This window comes from Dermacentor andersoni, chromosome 5 (genome assembly GCF_023375885.2).
Source record: "Dermacentor andersoni chromosome 5, qqDerAnde1_hic_scaffold, whole genome shotgun sequence".
NCBI lineage: Eukaryota > Metazoa > Arthropoda > Arachnida > Ixodida > Ixodidae > Dermacentor > Dermacentor andersoni.
In genome coordinates this window covers 189,061,738-189,088,046 of record NC_092818.1, presented here as the reverse complement: position 1 = coordinate 189,088,046, position 26,309 = coordinate 189,061,738, and the positions used below count along the sequence as shown (strand labels likewise).

Below are 26,309 nucleotides of genomic sequence, written 5' to 3'. Positions count from 1 at the left end.
CTGCTGCATGAAGCGTTTGTCTGGAAGAGACTTTTCGCCTATTAAAGCATTTTTGTGAGATTGATGCATGGAGATTATCTGCGTGCAAAGCAATCACAAGTATTTTGTGGAAGCTGCAAGTTGTCGCAAATACATCAGAAATAAATTATCTCCAACAATGCACTTTACTACGCTTTGACCTTAGGCCAAAAGACCGATCAATAAAATAATAAATCTTCATTGAACAGAACATGATAAATGCAAAGAAATTCACTGCGATTTTTTATTAAAATAAAAATAAAGAAACGAAATTAAGTCACTTTATAGTGATGACAGCTACTCCTTTTAAAGTTGTAGCAGCAGTAACAATAAAAACGTTGAGAGATAAGAAGAAACTCCCTCTTGCATCTATGTAAGAACAGCTATCGAGAAAGGCCGCTCACCTTCGCGAAAGCGAGAGAGATGGTACCCATTCAACCTGGGAATGACACGCCGATGTTATAAATAAAACGTGGGCCGGTATTCAGAAAGGAATTCTTAGGTTAGAATGCTTCCTGAGAAGAGACAACGACCACGTGTGACCGAAAACTTCACAGCAGCGAAGAAAGCCGGTCAACGACAAGCAGTTCTCACAAAAAAAAAAGCTTTGTGAATTGGGTTCTGAAAATTTACGACAAATGCCCAAAGAATAGCCATTATTAGGTCACGCACTCGACATTATAACCGAAAAAAAAAAGAATAAATGGCCAAATAATGAATGTTCGAGTGGATTTCTCAGAAAAAGGCAGCCACGAGGTTTAGCGTGGGGGTTTTCTTCGCTGACTGTTCAGAGTGAGATTAGGAGAGGGCCTGCCTTCCAAGCAAGGCACGTGATTCTGGATTATATATGACTGATCGAGTAGCGTGAAAATAGCTCTGTTGTTGAATAACCAATTATTTTAATGAGCTACATTATTGACAGACGTGGCCCCACGCTCTTCCATGCATAAGTTAACATCTGCACTTGGTAGCGGAGAAACCGCAAACGTGTAAGGCGTATTTGGCAGCAGAAATCACTAAAAACAAAGTGCACTGCACCAGGAATCACAAGACAATCATAATTGTTATGACTGTTATGACAGGTAACAGGCAGGCTGACACTGTAACGAATTTATTTATGCTTTTGGGCGAATGGTGCCTAGGCATACTGCAATAACGAGGAAGTACGCATTAGCAGAGTATGCGGAATAACCATTGTGTAACGTGCAACAGCAGTCGCAAATGGTGCTATGATATCCGCAAGTAGCAATATTCACTCTATGGAAAGCGGCACCAAGGTTACAGATAGCCCGCAAGTGTAGGCTACCTGTGCCGTCTAGGTGAGGGCAAAAATAGAAACGAGCAGCATACGAAACAGCTTACGAGGAAGCGCGGTTTCACCCGTCGAGGGCGCTTTGCCGAGCCATTCCGCTTAGGGTATTTTTTTGCAAGGCGCACTCGAGCGAAGAATCAAAGGAGCAAAGGCTGTTTTATGAGAATTCTAAATGGCGCGCTACTCACTTTGCGCGTGGAGCCTCGCAGCGGCGCTTGTTGTCGGGGCAAATTTTGTGCCCCTTGTGTACAGTTCAAATTCGGAACCCATTGTGAGCACCAACACGGGTCTTGTCGTGGGAAAGCGAATGAAGATGAAGGAAGCAAATGTGGACGCATTCCTCGGTATACCGTACGCCACAGCTCCTACCAGTCACCTGCGCTTCGAAAGGCCGCGACCGCCCGCAACCTGGAATGGAACGTACAGAGCCACAAAGATGCCGTCTCCTTGTTGGCAGACTACGCTGCGCCTGCTTGACGGCGCGCCTCTCGACTACTACTCCAGCGCTTCCGAAGACTGCCTTTACGTAAATGTCTGGAGACAGTCTTCAATTTGTTCCGGTTCGACAGGATGCGAGGCCAAGAGACCCGTAATCGTGTTCATCCATGGCGGTGGATTCACATGGGGCGACTCGGCGCTGTTCGTTTACGATATGGCGAACTTTGTCTCCCTGTCTGACGTCGTGTTCGTCACGTTCAACTACAGGCTGAGCATCCTGGGCTTCCTGTCCTTAGAAAGACCAGAATTTCCAGGCAACCTGGGCCTTTGGGACCAGAACCTGGTACTGAAATGGGTGCGCGCCAATATCGCAAGCTTTGGTGGTGACCCGGACGAAGTGACGCTCATGGGTCAAAGTGCCGGCGGTATTAGTGTGGCTCTACACGCCGTGTCCCCGCATAGCCAAGGACTGTTCAAGCGAGCCGTCATGATGAGTGGTGCACCACTGTCAATGATTCTTGGCTCTTCGCACAGGGGCGAAGGGAAGTTCGTAAACATTGTAAGTACCTTGGGCTGTTACGACTTCAAAAGAACCCTGGACGACCAGCTTCGTGACGCAGTGGCGTGCTTAAAAAGATTAGACGCCCATTTCATATTCAAGACACTGGAAAGTGAAGACCCTATGGTGCAAGTGTTCGTGCCTACGTTCGGCGACGATTTTTTCCCTGAGAGCCCATTTTCGGAAGATACATGGAAGAATATTCCAATCAAGGAAATTTTGCTCGGAAATGTGTTAAACGAGGGAACGCTGCTTTTGGACAATTTAGAATACGCATCTCCGCGATTTCGTGCGATACTGTCTACAGACTACAGACTTGCCATTACGCTGGCTATGCAGCCCATGTTTGGCATATCCGTCTCACAGGCGAGGCACATAGTCGAAGCGTACTTTGGAGATCCGGAAATTGAGCACACTCAGCACCAAGTCAGAAAGCTATTCAGCGAGCTGCTGGGAGATGCTGTATTTGACTGTCCCGTTCAACTTATGAGCGAATTAACGTCTCAGCAAGGAATGAACACATATCGTTATTTATTCGCTCACCGCGGATCGTACAGCTTTTGGCCGGAGTGGATGGGCGTCGCTCACTCAGAAGAAACTATGTACATGCTCGGATCGCTCCCGTTCTTGAATGACACTGCCCACAAAATCGAAGCGATGGCAGAAGTAGCAGCTGAGATGATGATGTCGAAGAACTACACGACCCAAGAAGAGAAGATGATGGAACATATCGTCAGTGCTGTTTCCTGCTTTGCCAAGGCTGGGTGAGCTGTCAATCAATCAATCAATCAATCAATCAATCAATCAATCAATCAATCAATCAATCAATCAATCAATCAATCAATCAATCAATCAATCAATCAATCAATCAATCAATCGATCGATCGATCGATCAATCAGTCGATTGGTTGATTTAGTGATTTTATTTGAATTTATCAACGGTATTTGTAAAGAAAGCAGGCACAGCTGGGGAGCTTATTTGTCAGTTTATTTGATCAATTTTCCCGCTTCAGGTCGTCATTTCTTAGTTTTGAGGCAGACAATGGCAATTCGTTCCAAAATTTCTCCCTTAAATCCTGAGCCGGAGTGCATTGTGCAATACTGCCTGACAATTATCATTTAAGCAGGTCATGAGTCTCGTCCTCCTTCATCAGTGCGCAGATTGTTCGACCTAGAAGCTCGGGTATATGACGCGTGAGCTGATTCTCTGACAAGTCAAACTGTCCTTATTCTCTGCACGCACTGGCCTTCTTTCTCTGCAGTTTTGGTTTTTCCCGTCACGAAACCTGCATTCTTAGCATGGTAACTTCTCAAAGGGGCTGAAAGCTGAGCTAGCCTGAACGGTTTAAATTTTTGGCCAGGAAAGGCGCAAGAAACACATCAAGGTGACCATGAAAAAGCCATACACAGGCATTTATGTTTAGGTGCGTTTGTTTCGTTGTCTCTGCGTCTTTCTTGCACCTCTCTTTGGCCGCACAAACGACTTTCACACAGTGGGCAATTTCACTTATGCAGACAGTCGTCACTGTTTAAGTAGTTATATTACGATGACAGACGCGGAGTTTGAAGGTTTTCGTAATTTTGTTTTCTTACCGAAAGTTAACGTGGACTGCAGTAACATTTTCCAGTCGAGTCACAGGCAACTGCGCCGCTACGCATCATGTTATGGTGCGTATATATTACAAGTGGCATAGCGGTTGCCTGATAATAGCTTCGGTAGCGTTTCTTTGGTACAGCTCTGCCTCCAGGCCCTGAGAAGAACAACGAAAATATTGAAGCCCACGCCGCTGTTAGCACTACTTGACGCAAACGTTGTGTTGGTTACCTTAATTGGGAAAAGAGGCCCTGTTGGAAAAGTTGGTCTGCCTAGTGTAAGAACGTGAAAAGAATTGAAGGTCTAAGTTAGAAAAGATACCAAGTACCTCAGTTGCACTAAATAGGTTGTAGCATATGATTCACAGAAGACATTGAACCTGAACTAAATGTGCAAAGGAATTGTGTTATCTTTAGCAACTAGAACTTGCTTCAAGGCGACGCTAAGAGCGTGGTTACTTCTCACTCTGTGTGAATGATGAGGAATCCAGGCGATGGCAGTAACAAGATATCAAACACTTTAATATGTAGCATTTGCAGCTTTCAGTTCTACATACAGAGTGTGGAGTTTCATAATGACATCGGCAACGATGAAAAAGGATAGGCTACTCACACAGGCCATTGGTTCGCACTACATTTGGACTGCCATAATGCAAATTTGCTGCACATCTGCCCACAGTGTCACATGTACGACAGCCAAGCCATGCCATCCACTCATCACTGTGTGAAACAAATACCAATGAAGCAGCATTCGTTGAAGATATCGTGCTGAGCGCGCCGGCATCGTCTGTAGCGGGTGTCCCAATTTATTTATTTATTTATTTATTTATTTATTTATTTATTTATTTATTTATTTATTTATTTATTTTACGCTCAGGGCACTTAACAGCACTTTACAGAGGGGATGGGCAATCGTACATGAACATATCAGTCTCATAATAGGCAAGCAATAATTGAGAAAATAACACGGGTTAAACAATATAGCAGCAATACAAAAGCAAGTAGGCACATAATTACAATAATATATACAATAAATATATAATACAACACGCAGAAATACAATGAAGAGAATGGAGTTACACAATGGTTAAAGACCAGCTAACCAACTGCTAAGGCATTTTTAAAACGTATGGGGTCACGGATGCCCGTTTTAGACCTAAGAAGCTAGTTCCAATCTCTTGCAGTCTTAGCGAAAATGACAATGAATGGGTAGCTGTGTTACTTTTGGGAACGTTAACTTTCTGACGGGGATCGAGGCGCACTGATATGGAAGGTGCAGCATGTATCAACAATAAAAACAGATATGGTTTATGATAGTAATTCTTACGGAAAAGGAAGACGGGAATATTGCCTGCGAGTGGCAAGTGAAAGAAGTTGTAATGATGCTTTCATGGAGGTTAAGCTGGATGTTCTGAGGAAATCAGATAAGATAAAACGGGCGGCGCGGTTTTGTATTGCCTTGATGTTTTGGGTTAATATCACATAGCGGGGCGGGGGGGTACCACAGTGCTGACGCATATTCAAGCTGTGGCCGAACGTATGTAGTGTATAAAATGTAGTTTAGCGGAAGATGGCAGTGTAAGAAGTTAGCTCGGAGATAACCTAGAGTGCGGTTGGCTTTAGATTTCATATGTTCTTAATCCCAAGATAAGTTGTTGGTTATATGGACACCTAGGTACTTGTATGATGTTACTTATTCTAATGGTTGGTTATTTATTAGACAGGGAGGATGAGCAATGTTAGCACGAGAAATTTGCATAACCTTGCGTTTACTGATATTGAATTCTATGTGCCAGCTACGGCATCACTCGTGCAGTGTTGAATGTGCACAAACAAAATTAAAAAAACATCAGAGAGCTCCGGAGAAATCGTACCGACTGTACAGTAGCGGCAGTCGTGTGTACTTACAGCCACAATTTTTTTAATTATTTTAATTATTTAATTAATTGCTTAAAATTTGTGAACTTCTTAATTATCCCTTGAATCGCAAACATGTCAATTGAAAATGTTGCAGGGCACGTTAAATAACCCCTGTATCAAGCATTTATTTCGTGCTTCTGTCGGCGACATGTGAAAATCGTGTCGAGGGACAATGGTCTAGTGTCAAGGTGCGCTAGAACGGATGCCAGGGACAGTCGCTGAACATTATATTCAGGACAGTCGCGCAGAATGTGTTCCAGCGTCTCCTCGCAAAGACAGGCATTGCAGAGAGCGTCGTCGGCCATACCAATGCGAAATGAGTATGATTTCGTGAAAGCCACCCCTAGCCATAAGCGATAAAGCAGAGTCGCCTCTCTTCGGCGGAGTCCAGTTGGCATGTAGATATCCATCAAAGAGGGCAGATGGTATTGACGGTTGCTCGGGTTGGTCTGGCTGTTTGGTGTGCACCATAGAGAGAGCGTGATCTCCTGTGCAAGCACTCGAAGTCTGCTAGCTGCGTCGGATCGCGAAAGCGGTATGGCCTCTTCTTGTGCGTCTTCAAGAGCTGCCCGAGCGGCATTATCGGCGTCTTCGTTTCCAGTGACGCCGCAGTGACTTGGCAGCCACTGAAACGTTACGTAGTGTCCTTTCTCCTGTGATGTATGGAGTAGGCATCTAATATCGAATACGAGTTGTTCGAATGGTCCGCGACGCAGAGCTACTAGTATAGAGTCGCTGAAGATTGACCATTGTCGAGGTGGCTCCCGATTGACGAAACAAAGTGCAGCGCGAAGAGCAGCTAGTTCAGCAGATGTCGATGTTGTAGGGTGGTCAGTCCTAAAGCTGATGGTAATAGCTTTTGCTGGGACAACCACAGCACCGGACGAACACTGGACGTTTGTGGAACCATCAGTATAAATGTGTTCACTGTCCGCGTACCTCTCGTGCAGAAGAAGCAGAGATAGTTGTTTCAGCACAGGCGACGACAGAAGACATCGCAGGTGAAGGCGACGAAGGGACTACTTCGGTTTTTGAAAGAGACGGGATTGGACAAGCGGCTGTGACAGTGATATCACGTAACATGCCAGATTGATGGACTCTAACGGACGATGTGTGTGTGCTGTGCTATGTGCTCTCTCTCTCTTCCTTCCCCATCTTTCATCGCCCCCATCCCTCTCCCATGTGTAGGGTAGCAAACCGGTTAAGCTAAACTGGTTAACTTCCCTGCCTTTCCTTCTCCACTTTTTCCTTCCTTCGTGCTGAAGTGTCCTGGTTGTTTTTTGGATGAAATAACAAAAGCCCGCGAACTACGCGAAATATTAAATAGATGTGCGCTCACGCGCCCCTACTCAAGCGCTTCCAAGCAACCTTTGAAAGATATACGGCTGCATTCATTTATCGCCGCATCGTATAAGGCTTCGTCGTGTAGGATGGCTCAAGAGGTTTCGCTGCCTAACTAGCGTTGTGCGACAAGCGTCAGCCTCTGTGGACGCAAAAATGTTGTGCTCCATCATGAGGCACTCGGGATAGCTTTAACCTTCGCGTATCATGAAACAAAGGTACAAAAAAAAATCAACCAATGTTAAAAAGAAACAGTGCACAAAAGAGCACGAAAAAGAAAGGCAGATCTCGGGAGAACAGAAAAAGAGATACTCAGGAGTTTATTTCAATAAAAAATAATCCAGAAGCACGTAAGGCGTCTCAGCCGCACACGAAGAAACATCCAAAGATGCAACTGGTTTAACCATCTGCCTTTTCAGTCTTTTGAACTCCGAAAAAGAGGCAGAACAAAGCAGTTTTTTTACCTACTTCTTTGTAGCAAGCTTTTTTTATGTAAGGACAGGATGACATCATGAAAGTGAAATGAACAGTCACATTTTAAACCAGTTTTGAGCAGTTATTTTCCACTGCCACTTATAGCACGTGCTCAAACAGGTCCCCGTCTGAAGCAATACAGAACTTGCTTCTTTCCAACACTTGTGCTGTTGCAGCTTTGACCAAATGACGACGTTGTAATCTCGCGGCACACTGCTTATTTTTGCCTTTAGGGAGCCCGGTGTGGCAGTTTCGCTGCTATACACGCGATCTTTCACGTAGCCGCACAAGAACAAAGAAGTCCAGCGGTGTCATGTCCGGCGACTTTGCAGGCCAGGGTACAGGTCCGTGCCGGCCAATCTATTGTTCAGGAAAAAGCTTGTAGTGTCACGCTCGAGACTGACTACCACTATGCGCAGGAGCACCAACGTGTTGAAAACATATGTTCCGAAGGTGCGCAAGTGGAACGTTGTAACAAACGTCGTTCATGGAGCTCTCTTGGATGTCGTTGACGTAGCGTAGCGTCGTTAGTGTGTTGTCAAAAGAGATGGGTCCGATGGTGATGCCATCAAAAATACCGCACCACACATTAAACAACCACTAGTATTGGTGTCGTGTTTGTGCCAACTGGTAGGGTTTCTTATCATTCCAGTAGTACGCGTTGTGAAGATTAACTTGTGCGTTTCTGGAAAAATTAGCCTCATCCGTCCAAAGCACCTGAGTGAGAAAGTCCATTTCTTCACATTTCGTGAAAATCCAATTGGCAAAGTCAAGTATGCTTTCACGATTTCCGCCTTTAAGTTTTTGATGAAGATGTGATACGTGTGCTGCATATAATGTTTTTTTAAGCTCCTCCATATTGATGGCCTCGAAGTTCCCATCCCCGCAGTGGTGTCGCGCACGCTACTGTGAGAGTTAGCAGCAAAGGATGCCAAAACATCCGTTTCCGCTTCTCAAACTACCATCGCAGTCCTGTGTAAATTTCCGGTAAAGCTACCCGTCTCGCAAAGGACTTCGTACGTTCTAAGTATTGTTGACGGACTAAGGCGTCCTCCACAAGGCCACATCTGAAATAGCTTGGCTGCGTTCCTCTTGTTGCCGTGCGCCCTCCCCCCCCCTCCCCCCCCCCCCCCAAGCCAGGATCATTTTAGCCTTCTGATCATTCATGAAGGGCATGACTGTTTTCTTGAAGAGCAGGTCACAGGCGTGGTACCGTTGAGATCTCCCGTTATTATCTACGCACTGACACGTCAAGCAAAAATGATTTACGTAATCAACAACAGCATACACTGGCCGTACAGATCCGCCAAAACGCATCAGATGGACATAGCGTGCGCAAGGTTTCTTTCTATTGTTAAAGGGAACAAAAGGAACATGCGTTCCAGGCGCGCCAATTTACAGAACAAGATGAGTGCGTAAAATTACAGTCCCAGGTGCGCCGTTACGGTTTCTCGGCTTCGAAATCACTCCCCCCCCCCCCCCCCCCCTCCCTTACGGCTTCGCTATGCTTATCAATGCGTCAGCGGCGCGTTCCCATGATGCAGCGATCATCACATAGCGTGAAACCTTGTATCGAGCTGCCGCCGCTAGTAAAGCCGTGTATCTGCGGCTATTCACTTGGGAGCGTTTGAGTAGCGGCATGCGAGCGCGTTTCTATTTAGTATTTTGGATGTTTCGCACGCTTTTGTTTTTTCTCGGAAAAACAAATGAGGCGAAGCTGAGCAGGAAAGAAATGTTGATTCGGGTTGAGGCGCCCTACAACTCTGTAATTGATATGTTTGCGATTCAAGCAATATTAAAAAGCTCATTAATAAATGCAATTAATGAAATAATACTTCGCGATGAAAATGTACTGGCTGTAAATACACACGACTACAGCTACTATGCAGTCGGCACGATTCCTCTATAGCTCTTGGGTTTCCTTTTTAAAATCTTCGTCCAAGTTAACTGGGACAGTCGGTATATTGAATCAGCTATGTAAAAGAGGCACTAACCGCAAATCATAAAACATTAGTAAGGTTCAAGTTCGCAACTGTTATTCAACGACGTTCCGTGAGTTTTACGGTTGTTTCGTATTTTGTACTCGCATTTATACCCTGACATTCAGAATCGGGTCTTAACTCGACGCATTTCTTGGCTCTACTGAATGCACGACAGCGCCGCCTTCAGGCTTGAGTACTGACTGCGCTGAAACGCTCGCTTCATTTGTTCGAACCGTGAAGAGTCTTCGCACTAACCGCGTTTTTGGAAAGTCAATTGTCTTCGTATAGACGCTGACAGCCAAGTGGGTACGACATTTTAGTTCGAAAAGTGCTCTGGAATGTTGTGGACGCACGGTGACAAGCTGCAGTGGAGATGATCATCTTTGGGGAGTCAAAGCGGCTGTCGAGTAAAGAATCGCTTGAGAGTACGGAGCTTAAATACGTTTTCCTCTTGAAGCCCGACTACGTGTTCCCTAACATGACGGTGCGTGAACAAAATCCCCATGCGGGAAATAAGGAAATAAATTGGGCTTTTAAAATTTTTCAATTGCTTGTAGCAGTCAATAAGTAAGTTTGCGATTCCGTGCCAAATTGAGTGCCTATACTCTGCTGGGATACTCATATCATGCAATGCCATGCTTTCGATCCTTGGTGCCCCGTCATATGAAGCAAAACAGCCATTTAGTATCTACTCTGTTCAAATCACATCTCAGGGATTCATTAAGCGCATTGAATGAGCCTGTGTATTTGCGCTCTAACAAACATAAAACAGGTGTTAACTAAAGTTTATTTACCTGCAGAACAATGGAGAGCTGGGAGAGTTGCAACAATTTTGGAATACTAAACACAGCGCAAACAGGATGATGGAGGGTAACACCCGTGTTGTTTCGCTCACCGTACATTCTCGTTTTTACGCTGATTCTAGTCTTCGGAAAAAGTTTATTTAGAACTAATTCTGTCTTAGGGAGCGGGAGATGCTAAGACGCCCAAAGCAATAGTTGCCATATTTTACCGTTTATCTTCGCCGGCCGCATACTATTCTACAACGAGAGAGAGAGAAAGAGAAAGAGAGAGAGAGCAAGGACAGGAAAGGCAGGGAGTTCAATCAGACGAGTACCCGGTTTGCTACCATACACTGGGGGAGGAAAAGGGGAATAGAAAGAGGAAAGGAGGGAGAGAGAGAGCCCTCAGTTCTACAACGATGTATCTTGGAAAAGCATGCATCTGGTGGGTTGGGAAAAAAAAAGAACTCATAAGCCTCACTAAAGAGTCTATCCTTCCAGCCTTATGAAATATTCGTGAATACCGCGTGATTGCTAGATCGTATAATTCATGGGAACGGCAAAGCATAAATTAAAACGATGCCAACGAAAAATAGCTCAAGTGCAAATTCGCTGAGGTTATTTCACCAGTTGTTAAATCCAGTCGTTAGAGATGTTTTGAAGGTCCCACATTAGGAAACGCAGAAACAGAAATCATTCCGAGATCGAAAGACGCTGCTTCGAACGATTATCTTGCTACAGGCACCTTTTCGAACATGCTGAATTGTTCGGTTACTTCATTACTCTTAAACTACAACTTCGGTCAAGGCTCCTTCACAAAAATAACAAGTGTTACGTAGCCCAGCATCACTATACCGCTTTCCTTTATCACTATCAGTATTAGTACTATCACTATAGGCTTTCCTTAATCACCGTTCCACTCCTGTAAATGCCCTTTGCTAGATCGACATCAGCACTAAATACTAAGTAATAAATAAATAAATAAATAAATAAATAAATAAATAAATAAATAAATGTTTCCGCCAGCCGTGCAAGTGAGCATACTGGTAATAGAGACGCTAAACAATAATTTTTTAAGCATGAGCGTTACACAAAAGAAATGACAACGAAAGAAACTCTCTGAGCTTTGTCCTTTGCTATATTTCCGATTCGTGGCGTTCATGCTTATCAAAAAGTGTTTTGCTACAAACTCGCCGAACTTCCCCTTCCCTAATGCCCAGTAGGCAAACGCAACAGACTGAAAATACTCCCTGCTCGGATAGATAGGTTATGATATAAACCGGTCTTTTTGTTTGCTCGGCGAAGCTAGCGTGCAACTGTTAATCAACGTGAGCGTACTTAATTGCAAACAGGAACTGCTATGCCAGCGAAATTTACATGGAAGCCTGGCAGACTGCCATGTCGCCGAGTGCATAAAAACACGGCGTGCGTCTCCAACCATCGTCAGCATCTATATCAGGCGCTCAGTACTTCTGACATTTTAAGTATACATAAATATTGCTTCACGAGCCAAGAATACGGCTGTACGATGTCTGGGTAGGCTTGATCTTACACATTAAGAGATGTCCACATAAATAAAATTATTGTACGGTACAAATGGCCAGTTCAGGATGTTTCATTTTGTTGACTAGGACTATATAGATACATTAGGTGTGCTGTAAACAATTCACCTACAAATGAATACACACTTTGCAAAAAGTAACACTCCCACAATTTCCATTCTATGGACTTCATAAACCGCGATGTACGGGGAAGGCGTGGCTGTATAAGTGCTCTTGCGCTCCTGCGATGCTCACTCCTCTCAAGAGCACTCATTTCGTGTCAGTTGAGAGGGCAAAAAATAGATATATAAATTAAGTCGCAGAACGACGTCCTTTCATACTCTAGAATGTGTTTTTTATATATTTAATTATTTATTTATTTATTTATTCAAAGTACCTTACACGCCAAAAGTGTAGGCATATGAAAGCATACATTCAGAAAAGATGCCAAGAACGTGGTTTAAGAGCACCCTGTGAATTCCATTTAGCAGATCGCCCATTCACCGAGAGCATTTTAGCGAATGCGTTCGTTTGATGCTCTTGATCGTGGGGCGCACTGTTATTAGAGACTATCAGCTGTCAGTGCCCCCTCATGATTTACCGATGTGAACTCACATCGGTCGTTCCAAGAGCACAGTGCATTTGTTTTCTGTTTTAATCACTGAAATGCTTTCAGCTCCCGTTGTCCGCGACCTTCAAGTGACCTTGAGCCAAAAGCCAGAGCCATTATCTGGGCATGTTGCGAGAACAAAATGAAATCATCCGGGCAACCAGTCAAAACTTAAGAAAATACGGTCTCTGGCCCCCCACCCTTTGTAAAGGACTGCATCACGTACGCTAATTACTGTTCAAACAAGTTACAAAAATATTGCTTCCGAGTTCTTTCTAATGTTTGTACACACGATCACTTAAGCTGTAATTTCTGGCACGCTGACCTTTTATTTGTCCAATAGCGACGTTCAAAAGGCATGTATAGGTCACCAGACACTTCTTTGTCATCTTTTGGCGCTGAGACAGGGTTGTCTATGCTCTTTTCAACGCCAGCGGTCCATGATTTCTGCCACGCTGCGTGGCATCTCCTCCAGGCGCTTTTCTTCTACCTGGACACTGGAGGCATAGCGCTTAAGAGGAAGCTTTAGCTCGGGCCCAACTCCGACGCGGCCTATTCAAATACGTGTAAAACGCAAAAACGTTTTTTTCTGAGATAACCCATGGACCGATTGTAATGAAATTTTTTGCATTTAAGATTGAAAGTTAAATTCTAGTGACTATTGGAAGTGGAATTTCGATTCAGGGCTCGAATTTTGTTAAAAAGATTTTCAAATATTCGACCACTTGAAAAAAATAGAAGCACGAAGTTTACAAATTCATAACTCTGCTTCAAGAATAGATATCGCGGTTCTGTAAACGGCATCCATTAGATCATTCAAAGCGGACAAATTGAATATGTCATTTTATATCTTATGTGAATTTGTTACGTTGGTTACAAGGGTTTTGCAAAAGCTGTATTTCCATATTACTAATCTTTTTATATTCATGTGTAACATATCAGTTTTGTCCGCTTTAGGTGTACTATTAGATTCAATTCACCGAATTGTATTATCATTTTTCGTTGTTGAGTCAATGAGTTGTACACTTGATATTTTCATCTCTTGAAAATTTTCGGTTTTTGCAAATTTTTAATAAATATTTGACAACCTAACTGAAAAATTCGAAACCAACAGTCACTAGAACTTAAGTTTTTCTTTTAAATGCAACAAACCTCGTCAAATTTGGTGCACTGGTTGCCGAGAAAAACGAATTCTTCTTTTACATGTATTTACATAGGAGCACCCGAGCTAAAGCTTCCTCTTAAGCGTCACGTACAAAGACAGACATGGAAATACATGTGTCTCTGTCTGAGCTCGCGTCACTTAAACGGTAGTATTTCAATATATTAAGCATTGGAATGCATAGCCTTTCTGTTTTGAAGCATATGCTAGCGTTTATTGCCAAATGCGCGAAATTGGGAAACCAGACACCACACAAGAAGAGACACACAGAAAGATTGCACTCTATTTTTCTGTGTGTCTCTTGTTGTGTAGTGTCCGGTTTCTCAGTTTTGCGCATTTGGCAATCAGTAATTGGAGCAAACCAACTGGCCCCTAAATACATTATACTTAATGCTGGTATTCCTGCGCGTTTTCGTGCCAGTAACCGCCAGATTCATTATTGACAGGACCACATGTTTCGTATGCTTGATATACTGGAGAATCGTCCGCTATTAGAATAGAAAGATCTAGGTCACTGCTCCCGCAGAAATTCTGCACTGAAGGCTATATTTGAGCTGCTGAGTTCTCTGAGGTCAGATCTACGACCTACATAACTGACTTTCAGAACCCTGCCTGGTACCACTAGATTGTACATGAGATTGGCTTTGTTTGTGCTCCTATCTCTTTTCCTTTCTATACCCTTAACCAGACTTCTCGTACAGGATAGCCAACGCCACCATTGGTGAACTCCCCTGCATTTCTATACGCCCTCTACGCCTAAACACAAACAACGCCAGCTCAATTTTTAAGCCGGGGCTTTTGATAAAAGGTAGTTCGAGGATTGGAATTAGTAATCAAGCACCCTCTCCTGGACGCATTACAAGGCTTAATCACCATCAGGTGGAAACATCTGTCGAATACTTGCCACTGTCGTTGAAAGCGATCTATATATGATACCCTAGCTTAAGCTTGTGTCAATTGCTTATGCCTATGACTCAACACTACTTAAGCATTGTATAATATGTAATCTGCTCCAGTATGCTAATCGTAGTAACAGCCGTTCCCAACAACTTTAGACCAGGTTCCATTATGTTCTCACAGCCACTGCCACTTTGAGCATCCATCTTTCTGACGAGCCTTGTGTTGAATCGGATGCGATGTGTCTCGGCCCGAATAGTTACCAGTTCACCTAAATAGCGATTAGGTTAAATAATAACGACAAAAAGTTGAAATAAGTCGCTTCTCTTATAAAGCGGGTTGTCCTTTCCAGTAAATGAAACAATGACAGATGAACCGTTCTTGTAAAGTGAGAGCAATGTATCAATTTGTTTAACGGCGAAGCTGAAATATATTTTTCTTTAGTACTGTGTTTCGATGATCACATGTGGTAGCGCCATGCCATTACTCTAGGCAGAGCTGCTCTTGCCATATAAGTAGTCGGGGAAACCAGAAGAACGGTAAATTAATGTACGGGCCATGCGCGCAGCTTGATACTTGGAATTCAACTGCTCAGGCTGAAATGCAAGTAAAAAAAAAATGCGGCGATAAATTTCCTTCCTCTGTGCTTAGGCAATAAAACTCAACTAGATTGTTACTTGCAGCGGATGTCGCAAGTTCGTGAGAAGTATTAACGTATAAGCTTATAAAGTATTGGCTTATTGACGAATATGCTAACATTTGTAGCTTATTCACACTGGCGATCGAACAGCCGTGCGGCTGACCCAAAGCAGTCACTTTTCAACCACCCAGACGATCCGATGATGATGATGGTGATTTAGTGGCACTCTCTTTGAAGCGGGGCGGTGACAAATAGTCACCTAGACTGCTTCAGTTAACCAGGTCAAGCTACATGCAGCATGCAACTCCCAGATGCAACTGCTACACGTCGGGACACCAGATGGAATACAACGTATAGCCTCAATGCAAATTTTGTAGGTATCGACGCTACGCGGCGTCCATGTCACATCGCGGGACAAGTGACACAATACGATGCTAATGGTGATGATGGTGATGATGATGATGATGATGATGATGATGATTTATTGGCACCCACATTGAAACGCGGTGGTAACAGCCACCTAGCGAGCTTGGTTTAATCAGGTATACAGTACGTGTTTTTTTATTCTAGCATTTTCGTATACATCTCCTTAATCTTCATTTCCGTCCTCAAACCTTCTCTATCTACCTTACACCCCTATCTATGTGACTGCTACATGGCCTGCCACCGAGTGTAATAATATTCAACTGCAATGCGAAGTGTGCATGTATCGACGCTACGCGCAAGCATATGTCGCATCACGTGACAAGTGGAACAATGCGATGAAGATGATGGTGGTGGTGATGAGGCTTTATTGGGACGACATTTGAAACGGGACGGCGACAAACAGTCTACTAGGTGGCATGATTTCATCAGGTATGCCATACATGTTTTTCATTCTAGCAATTTAGCCTACATCTCTTTAATTATCGATTATTTCCTCAAACATTCTCTATATACCTTGTGCCACTCCCTATGCTACTGCTACATTACGTGTCACCTGGCATAATAAAAAATTTATGGAGCACTCAGTTATTGCTACATGAATGAATGCGAAAGCATTGAGGCCACTGCCCGATGCTTGGACATTATGCCACAGGCAAGGTCGTATATCTTAATTAACAGTACCTTAATTAACTTCGCCTTAACCTTCGACCAACTTGGTCGCGCGATTTCTGTGGGCCGCTAGTGTGAATGAGCCATACTGTTCAGACCGCAATCACTACTCACACCGTCAAAACGGCATCGTCGAAAGCAAAGCGTGCTGTCCATATTTAAAGAATTATTCAGTTTCATCCCACTTCGTCCTATCTATCACGAACCTACGTACATATGCGTGAGTCCTGCTCTAAGAGCGCCAGCATGCAGGATGCACATCCGGAGCATAATCGCAGCTCTTGGAACTGTAACGACGGTAATGTTCTACAGTGCTCAAGTGCTCACTAGTATAGATGAACGTAGCTTTCGGTCTCCACCCATCTTAGAATGAACAGCGCACGTTTTCTTCCCCAATAGAGACTTCTGTTCCTTTAGCGCACACAAATACATGTGCTGAAGCACTTACAGTTGGCTAACGACAGTCTTTCTTTGCCCTTGCGGTGAATCAAGCAATTTCACTTCATGAAGTCAGTTGATTCAATGACCTCAGATAGTCGCAGTTATAGCTTCCGTGCATCTCCCTGCGCATAAACTCCGGTCTGCGAGTGATTATTGAACAGCTTGCTGTTTGAAAGTTGCTGGCGAAGCGACTCAGTCTCGTTTCTTTACTCTACATTTATACGAACATTATGCACTGGTGAACTCGGGGATCCTGGAAGACCAGACAGGCTGCTTGGAGTGAAACGACCCAGAAGCACAAAGCGCCCACGATTGCTCTTTTATCCCATGTATCTGGCTTAGTTTAATGCACTGTTGACGAACAGAAGGAGGAAAAAAATAATAAGTAGCACTCGGAGCAAAAATTACAGACTAAAGCTTTTGGCAATGCTTCAACTTTCTAGGGAAACGATTGGCACAGGCTGAGCCTTATTAAAGCATGCACGTGCTTCCAAACCTACAGCTCAAGGCCGGAGGGAATAAACAATGTAACCACATAACTTCCAAGAAAAAGAAAAGAGGCGAGCGCTTCTGCGGGTAATGTTGAAAGAAACGCGTGCTTGGCCACCATAAACCGCTCTTCGCCACTCAGCGACCACTAGTGTGCACTTAGGACCTGAACGAGTCGGTACGAGCGACTCATTGTCCTCCCAATCATGAAATCTGGGATTTTCGTAGTTTTCAGACGGGGCATATGCCCAATTAATGCAGTAATTGCGAAGATATATGTGCTGTTTTTGTTGACAGTGACGGCATTGGCAAGTGATGCACCTGTCGTGCGAATCAATTCGGGACTGGTGGCCGGCCAAAGAATAGAGGTCGGCGGAAAGCAACTCTACGCCTATCTCGGTATACCTTACGCGCAACCTCCTATTGGTGACTATCGTTTCCGAAAGCCTGTACCTATTGCTAATTGGGAGGGAGTGTACAACGCCTCGAACAAACCTAAGCCCTGCCGTCAGCTTCCAATACCTCTGATGGGACGCCTATCACTGAACTACTCCGGATCGTCAGAGGACTGTCTTCACATTAACGTTTGGACGCCTTCATCTGCTTGCCTATATAGTAAGAAGGAGAACTGCAAGAAGAAGCTTCCAGCAGTCGTCTTTATTCACGGTGGTGGTTTCCAGTGGGGGGACTCGGCACTCTTCATGCACGATCCGGCCAATTCCGTTGCCATGTCAGGCATCGTGTACGTGACTTTCAACTACCGGGTGGGTCTTCATGGATTCCTGTCTCTCGAACATTCCGAATTGCCCGGAAACGTTGGCTTTTGGGACCAGAACCTGGCCCTGAAATGGGTGCACAAGAATGTTGCCGCCTTTGGTGGAAACCCTGACGAAATCACAGTAGACGGGCAGAGTGCAGGCGCCATATCGGCGGCTCTTCAAGCTGCTTCACCACATAGCAAGGGGCTGTTCCAAAGATTGATTCTGCAAAGCGGATCGCCCATGAGCCTTGTTCTGGGTGACTACTTTAAAGGAAAGGGTAAATTCATCAGCATAGCTGGGACTCTTGGTTGCTACGACTTGAAGAGAACGCTCGACGAGCAGCTCACCGAATCTATCAGCTGCCTGCGCAGTCTGGAACCCGCTGAACTGATAAAGAAACTCCAGTCGCTTGACATCGTGCAGCAGACCTTTGCGCCCAATGACAACGATGAATTCTTACCTTTCTCAGTTGCCTCTCCAGAGCCTTGGAGCAATCTCTATGTCAAGGAGCTGATTGTTGGAACGACGGAGAATGAGGCTGCGATCTTCTTCCATCTGGCCATCATGACATTCCCAGATCTGGCGGAGATCCTTATGACAGAGTACACGACAGTGTGCACGATTGTTATAACTCAGGTACTCGGGCTTCCCATGGTGCAAGCGCGCAGAATAGTGAGCGCTTATTTCGGTGACGTCAGTGACGACATCAGCTACGAAAAGCTCCGAGACGTTGTCAGTCAGATGATTGGCGATGTACTCTTCGACTGCCCTGCGCAGATGTTTGCGGATACGACATCTAAAAGTGGCGTCAAGACATATCGGTATGTGTTCGCGCACAAGGGATCCCACAGCTTCTTCCCTAAATGGATGGGTGTAGCGCACGGTGAGGATGTGCTCTACACTCTTGGCTCGCTTCCTTTCCTCAAGGACAAGAGCCGATACACCGACCCGCTTGGCGACATTGGCAAGAGATTCCTGGCAACCCAGGACTACAGCTCCGAAGACGAGTGCTTCATGAAAGAAATCGTTAGCGCCTGGAATTCCTTTGCGACCACAGGGTGAGACTGGTCACTGCCCAGAACGACGTGACCTCGGTTTGTTGTTACACTGTCACACTACTCATATTCTGACGTTGTATTACCCCGAATTAGTCTTTTCTTTATTTTTATTTAGCTACCAGTCACATTCTGGCTAATTATTGCTTCTCTTTATTTTCTACGCTTATAAGCGCTTGTGAAGTGAATTGTAGAAATGATTGAATAAATTATAGTCGCAAAGAAACACAGCTGCTTTTAGTACAGCATTATCGATATACATTCAACTTCTACACTTAGGTTTATGTAATGCTTACTTCGTGTAGGGGAGAAGTAAAAGAGGAGGAGCAGCAAAACAACATACTGAGTGTATGGAGGACACAATGAACTGTAATGAGGAGGAAGCTGCGCCGAATCTTCACGATCACTTATGGTACGGAATTTTTCAAGATAACGCGACAGGGTCATGAACGTGCCAGTAATGTTGAAGGACTGACAAGTTTCCGCAACATTTTACTGTAGCTGTACGGACACTCAAGGCTGCTCGCGCAAGTGGCGCCGCCAGCGTCGTCGCGGTGCTGTCACGACATCAGCAGCATACGCGCGCCTCACGCGTGGGAGGTTAGATGGTCTCAAGAGACGCAAGAGAGGCACAGTGCATTTTTTGTGATGAACATTCGGAAGGATTTGTAAAAAACTTTCGCTTTAACTAAATCAGTACGCGAGAAACGCTTTGATGTAACACACTAGAAACAAGGAGAGCAACTGCAACCCACCGGCGCCACAACTGGACGCTATGTAATGTTCTCTTGTTTTTCCACATGTTCAGTTTTTGTTTGCACTTGCACGCGTATCTAGCTACACGAAACCAACAGTATGAACAGCTACACTTCAACGAGAAATGGGCCTAAATATTAAGCATAACTACAGCGATTTGATGTTGCAGGAAGCTACCGCGATTGAACTGTTTTTCTTCTTCATCTTCGTAATTCATTTTCAAAGAACATCAATCACATTTCACGCACTTTCGTCTCGGCTACATTTGCACCGGAAGAAAAAAGGTAAACCTTAAAGGGGCAATAGGGGCTTGCTGCTCATACGTTGTTACGCGCACGCGCGCTGTTTAAGAACACACAAAAAGAAATTGATGACGCTTACAAATTGCGAATAACCGTTTGATTTTAGAACGAACAGGCATGTCTATGCATAACTTTTGTGTGTGCATCCTGGACTCTTTCACGCGTGTCTCTAGATGCGCCACTGCTTGTTCTGAATTAATAACTGAAAAAATAATGAGCCATTCCACTCTGTGAAGACGGATGACCATGCGAAGCCGTTTAGCACAGGACACAGAGGTGACAGAATTTTGAACCAAAGTACAAACTGATTTACCATGATATTCATATACATTCGCGTGGACGGTGGGACCGCCGCCCTGAGGAGCCGGAGGAAACTAGACACGCGTGACGTTTCGACGGGACCAGCACCACGGGAGAGCGGAAGGAAAGGAAAGTAGATACGCGATCGCTTGGAACGCCGACAAAGAAAGGGCAGTGCGAACGTGGACGTGGCCGACGTGGGTCAAAGTGTAGTTTCTCTTCTTATCAGTTTATTATGTGGTGTGAGTTCTATTTGGACCAAAGATATCGAACTTATTTTTGGAAATTGGCGGAGTGCTTGCAGCCTTGCTTGCTGAACGCTTGTAGCCTCGGCCTTACGGGGGTATGAACAATTGCTTACGGTGGCGTGAGCCATTGTTGATGATGAGCTTGTCCTTTATTGAAACGTACACTGTCCTGTACGTTGCATGTGTCATTCCAATGAATGTATGCACTCTTCGCTTCACTTTGGTGAGTGCTTGTAGCCTCTGCAATACGAGGGGGATGAGCCATTGCATTTTTGCTTACTTAGGGGGGTATGACCTATAGCTGTTGACGCTCATAAAAATAGATGGAGTCTTAGCCATGTACATATTTGCTGTACTTCTTATTTAGAGTTTCGTGGGCATCATTGCAAGACTTCCTTGTAGTGTTATGTGTTCCGAACACCGCGCCAGTAAATCAAAGGTGTGATAATGAACTACAGAGACACTTCAACATATTCAAGTTTATGCTTTTAGCTCTATTTTCTGTGCTTTCCTGTGCGACATTCCATTAGATGGTGCCATTTTTTACTTACTACGCGTGCTAAGTTTGCTTTATTTAATACCTATCACGCTGCTTCTAGAGTGGGACTTCTATGTGTGCGCCGCGCCGTCTACTGTTCAGCAGTGAATGCGAACTACTTCGGTGCATCGGCCTTTGTAGCTTCTTGACGAAGCAATGTTTGCGATTCTGATTACACGCAGTCACTTGCAAGCGCCGAAGGTTACCCAGGCGGTTCTGCATACTTTAGTAGCCCAGTGGTGCGCGCAGTTACGCATATGTGATGCTTGTTTGCGTCTCTCGGATACTTGAATGTTCTCACTTCGAACTGCAGGAAACCGGTCATTCCTCATTCGAATGTCGACTGGCCCGAGTACACAATAGAAGATCCCCAAATGCTCGTGCTCAAGCCCAACAACTACACCGTTGTCCGAGAGATGAAACGAGAACGTTGCAAGTTTTGGAAACCACTGCTCTACAAAAGGTAAACAAAATGAAATAATTCTCCAAATATAGAAAGAAAACAATTCGTGATTAAGATGACAGTAATTAGCGCTTTCTTTTTAACAGTGGGGCGCAACATAAAATGCAGAGCCGTGCCCTTGAATATAGAAGATGTGTGCCCGGAATCAGCTGCCTGCTTCGCTAGGCAAAAACGCTTTTCCTTTTTCACACGGAGTAAAGTGGTAGCAATCGCAGAGTACTAACTGGGAAATGTTTCAAAGCGAACCGTCCCGGATTTAACTGACCCTGGCTACCGGGTGTTTCTGCTGTTGTCTGGCCGAATAGCTCACACACAGGACGGCACTCAAATAACGAATTGACTTATATTTCGCCCTGCATGTGCTACCCCTGCGGATGTGCCGGTAACCGGCTCTGGAGGAGCTTGCATGAACATTTAATAAGGAAAATAATAACGAATTTGAGAACGCGTTCCTGTATGTTTCATAGACAACGCCTAGACCGCAAAAGAACGAGTTCGTAAATTTGTTATTATTTTCGTTATTAAATGTTTGCGCAAGCCGTCCTTGTTCTCTACGAATTACGCAATGAAACGACAAGCGGTACCGAAATATCTTCACTGCAACAAATGTACGCCTTTAAGCGTATCATTCCTTTATCAAAGTATAACTTTCTGCTACAGCTTCTGCTAGGCCGGCTAAGATGGGCCGAGCAAGATGGGCCAGCCTTTGAGATAGTGTTATAGTAAATTGAGCTTATGCCGGAGATGGCGTGATGAGAAATGGGCCGATCCAATAGATAGTGTAATATGCGGTCTCCTGGATCACGTGACTCACGTGGTTGGAGTTTTCCTGTTTTTCAGAGGCACGTGATAGCTATGCTGCAAAGCACGCTTCCGAAGATGAAAGGTTTGCAACATGTTAATTAACATTCTAATTAACGTATCGCTTCAAATAGATACAGAAATGTGCATTGGATCGGCATAACTTTTTGTTCATAGAAATAACAACTTATCTTGGTAGCTAACGTTCTAATTTTCGCAAAGTAGAAGTTCACGACTTTTTAAAATCAATTTGTAACAAAGTAATCAAATGCGAAATATTTTCTCGGAACTTCAGTATTCATATTAAACTAAACCATTCGTTTACAAAATTTGAATTATTGACAACGTGAACTAACCTGTTTCTAGGATAAGAATTACTGCAGTTTAGTGGCCATCTTGTAAACTACAATAGATGCGGACCGCCACCTTTTTATCCTTTAAGCATCTTGCTATACCTGCATAGTATTAAGACTTTAAGTAGAGACTTTATATATTTTGTACTACTAAGTAAGTCGGAAAAAGGACTGAACTTACTAAGCGGGTATAAAAAGCTTGATCGTCTGCACTTTTTATGCTATTCCTGGAATGAGAAATTTTACAACTCGGACTGTATGAGGTTGTTGCTAAGTAAAGAATTTTGGTAACAGAATTTGAAAGCAGAGTATGCATTTCTAATTAATGCGAGTATTCTATCCTCTGTTTCAGCGACGACTCCTTAAAGACTAGGAACGCGCCGAGCGCCAGCGCTAAGCCCACCAAGCCGAGTATGCGCACGTCCACGAAGAAGAAAATATCGGGCCTTGGCAAAGAGAACATCGCGTCTGCGTCTCCAGCGATAATCCACTCATCTGGCGTGTTTACATCCATGTTTTTAACCTGTTTGTTATTTTGTTTCTGACGCGAGGATTTTCCACAGCAGAAGACCGGTGAGGATACTGCGCTGATGTACTTTAAAAGATGTATATGTACCCTTTCTTTCATTTCTGAGAGTGACTGCCGACGCGATGATGGTGGCTGGGGTCAAGAGCAAGTTGTCAACACTGCTCGAAAGATCCAAGATAATCTCACTCAGTGGTCAGAGGAAATGGTTCGTGTTGTATTTCTTAAAATTATTTTTTTTTTTCATGGCAAAAGCATCGCGACCCGCACTCTGACGTGGTTCCCCGCTCACATGGGATCCATCATGAGAGGCCCCACAAACCTCAACGAGCTGGCCCACTCCAAGGCGCGAGGTCTCGCTTTCCGCGACCATGGAGAACTCCAACGCCGGCTCACAGGGGTGAAGAACAGAGATCAACCAACCACATACAATGAAATTAGGCAGCACTTTTATCTCGGCAGGAGAGACTTTCCCCTTCCCCACAAGAAGTTAAATAGAGCGTCGGCATTGACCCTCAGATTATTGCAAACATGCTCGTATGCCAGCCTGGCTTTATTCCACAAGCTTTATCCCGTCACTTATGCCACAAGTTCTTGCAGGCATTGCAATGACTTTGCTAGCCTAGACCATATGTTCTGGCGTTGCCCCTCGTTACGAGGCACAGAACAAATCAATGAGGACAAGTGGCTCTCCGCTATCAAGAGCCCGATGCCGGGGCGCAACTATGGGCTGTCCAGAGGGCCCACGATGCGGCGGTCGGGCATGGCCTGACTGTCCCAACGTGGGAGCGGCCCGCAGCGCGCTGAGTCGCGTACCTCAGGACCTTCATTAATGTTTTGCATCCATCCATCCATCCACTTGAAGAAAACTGCTTTATGACGTAATAGAGGATAACAATATTAAGCCAGATGCATTCTTGGTGAAAATTTTCAAAACCTGACAGTGCTAGATAATGCAGTTGTACAGTTCAATTACTTTAATTTGGTTCTGGTGTTTCACGTTCCGAAACCACGGTTTGATAGTCAGGCAGATCGTAGTGAGGCACTCCAGGTTAATTTTAACCACACGGGATCTTTAACGTGCTCCTAAATCCATACACTAGCGTTTTTGCATTTCGCTCTCATCGAAATGCGGCCGCCATTGCCGGCCTCGAACCTGCGTCCTTGAACTCAGCTGCGCACAGCCATAGCCGCTAAGACACCAAGGCGGGTAGTTATAATCCTTTAGCTGCACTACTTAAACAAGCGGATATCACTTGCATAAGAAATCGAAACGCAATATCATATAAATTGGCAATCTTTCATTAGCCAACTTTTTAACCATTCACTTTAGGGCATATTTTGTAGCTAACAAATTGAAGCAGGCAAGTTCTCATGGTACACACACTTGGAACAAATTATAAAACTAGCAATAGTTATGAGATAAGCGCCGTCGAATTTGAGGTAATATGAATTGTTATTCATTTTACTTTTTCAACAAAACACTTTTTTATGCATTACAGGACAATGAATAACTGAAACACCAATCTAGTTTGTCGTACAATTGTGGAACAATTTTCGAAGTTGATGATATTGCCAGAATTGGTTCCAAGTGGATATGTCTTGCGAATTTACCGGCTGATAATTGCATTACTTAATGAAGGCGAACAGGAGACTTACGTAAATATCTTGGAAAATATCTATAGAGATTCCACAGCTACCTTAACTGTCCACCAGACAAGTAGAAAGATACCTATAAAGAAAGGGGTAAGACAAGGAGACACAACGTCTCCAATTCTATTCCCTGCATGCTTGGAACAAGTATTCACGCTATTAAATTGGGAAGGCTTAGGAGTAAGGATCGACGGAGTAACCTTCGGTTTGCAGATGACATTGTCCTGTTCAGTAACAGTGGGGAAGAATTACAACAAATGATTGAGGACTTTAATAGAGAGAATGTAAGAGTGGGATTGAAGATTAATATGCAGAAGACAAAGATAAGGATGAATATCTGGCCAAGGGAAGAAGAGTTCAAGATCGCCAGTAAGCCTATAGAATCTGTGAAGGAGTATGTTTACCTAGGTCAATTCCTCACAGGGGACCCTAATCATGAGAAGGAAATTTACAGAATAAAAATGAGTTGGAGCGCATTCGGCAGACTTTATCGGATCCTGACTGGAAGCTTACAATTACCATTAAAACCAAAGGTGTATAAGTAATGCATTCTACTGGTGCTGACATATACAGCAGAAACTTAGAGACTGACAAAGAAGCTGGAAAACAAGTTAAGGTCCTCGCAAGGAGCGCTGGAACGAAGAATGTTAGTCGTAACGTTAAGAGACAGGAAGAGAGCAGTGTGTATCAGGAAGCAAAAGGGGATAGCCGATATTCTAATCGACATTAAGGGAAAGAAATGGAGCTGGACAGGTCATGTAATGCGTAGGTTAGGTAACCGGTGGACCATTATGGTTACAGAATAGGTGCCAAGAGAAGGGAAGCGCAGTCGAGGACGACAGAAGTCTAGCTGGGGTGATGAAATTAAGGAATTCGCAGGCGCTAGTTGGAATCCGTTGGTGAAGGATAGGCCTAATTGGAAATCGCGCGGAGAGGCCTTCGCCCTACAGTGGACATAACACATGCTGCTGCTGCTCCTGATGATGATGGTGATGATAATTTGTCAATTGCAATATATCCGTAAAATATTTAGCTAGAAGTGCATCAGTAATAATAGTTGATAATTGTACTGTGGATGTTGATTTCGTGTGAAAATAATGTCCGCCTCTTCGTATGATGCCTCTGATAAATCAGAATTGTGCTATCTGCCACAGGCAATTTCTAAACATTTCTAAACATTCTACCCCCTATGTAATACCCTCTCCAAGAGGGCCTTTAGGGTATTTGAATAAATAAATAAATCTAACAACAACAACAAC

The 26,309-nt window shown here is 44.2% G+C and overlaps 1 protein-coding gene across 2 annotated transcripts; it reads left to right on the top strand.

Annotated features, from left to right (window-relative positions):
* Positions 1 to 1,436: 1,436 nt before the first annotated feature.
* LOC126532308 (acetylcholinesterase-1-like) lies at positions 1,437 to 23,486 on the top strand. 2 transcript variants are annotated; one of them, XM_050179994.3, is made up of 3 exons: positions 1,437 to 3,091; positions 21,568 to 21,717; positions 23,224 to 23,486. In XM_050179994.3, exons 1-3 carry the CDS (start codon positions 1,503 to 1,505, stop codon positions 23,414 to 23,416), a joined length of 1,932 nt encoding a protein of 643 aa, XP_050035951.1. In that variant the 5' UTR covers positions 1,437 to 1,502; the 3' UTR covers positions 23,417 to 23,486. The 2 variants fall into 2 exon arrangements, with proteins under 2 accessions (XP_050035951.1, XP_050035950.1); XM_050179993.2 differs by lacking the exon at positions 1,437 to 3,091 and adding an exon at positions 17,295 to 19,113.
* Positions 23,487 to 26,309: the final 2,823 nt, after the last annotated feature.

Excerpts from the sequence above, each read along its gene's own strand:
- LOC126532308 (XM_050179993.2), top strand. The coding sequence starts at position 17,501 with ATGAAATCTGGGATTTTCGTAGTTTTCAGACGGGGCATATGCCCAATT. Across the intron at positions 19,114-21,567 it reads AATTCCTTTGCGACCACAGG|GAAACCGGTCATTCCTCATT; the intron begins GTGAGACTGGTC and ends TTCGAACTGCAG. Across the intron at positions 21,718-23,223 it reads AAACCACTGCTCTACAAAAG|CGACGACTCCTTAAAGACTA; the intron begins GTAAACAAAATG and ends CCTCTGTTTCAG.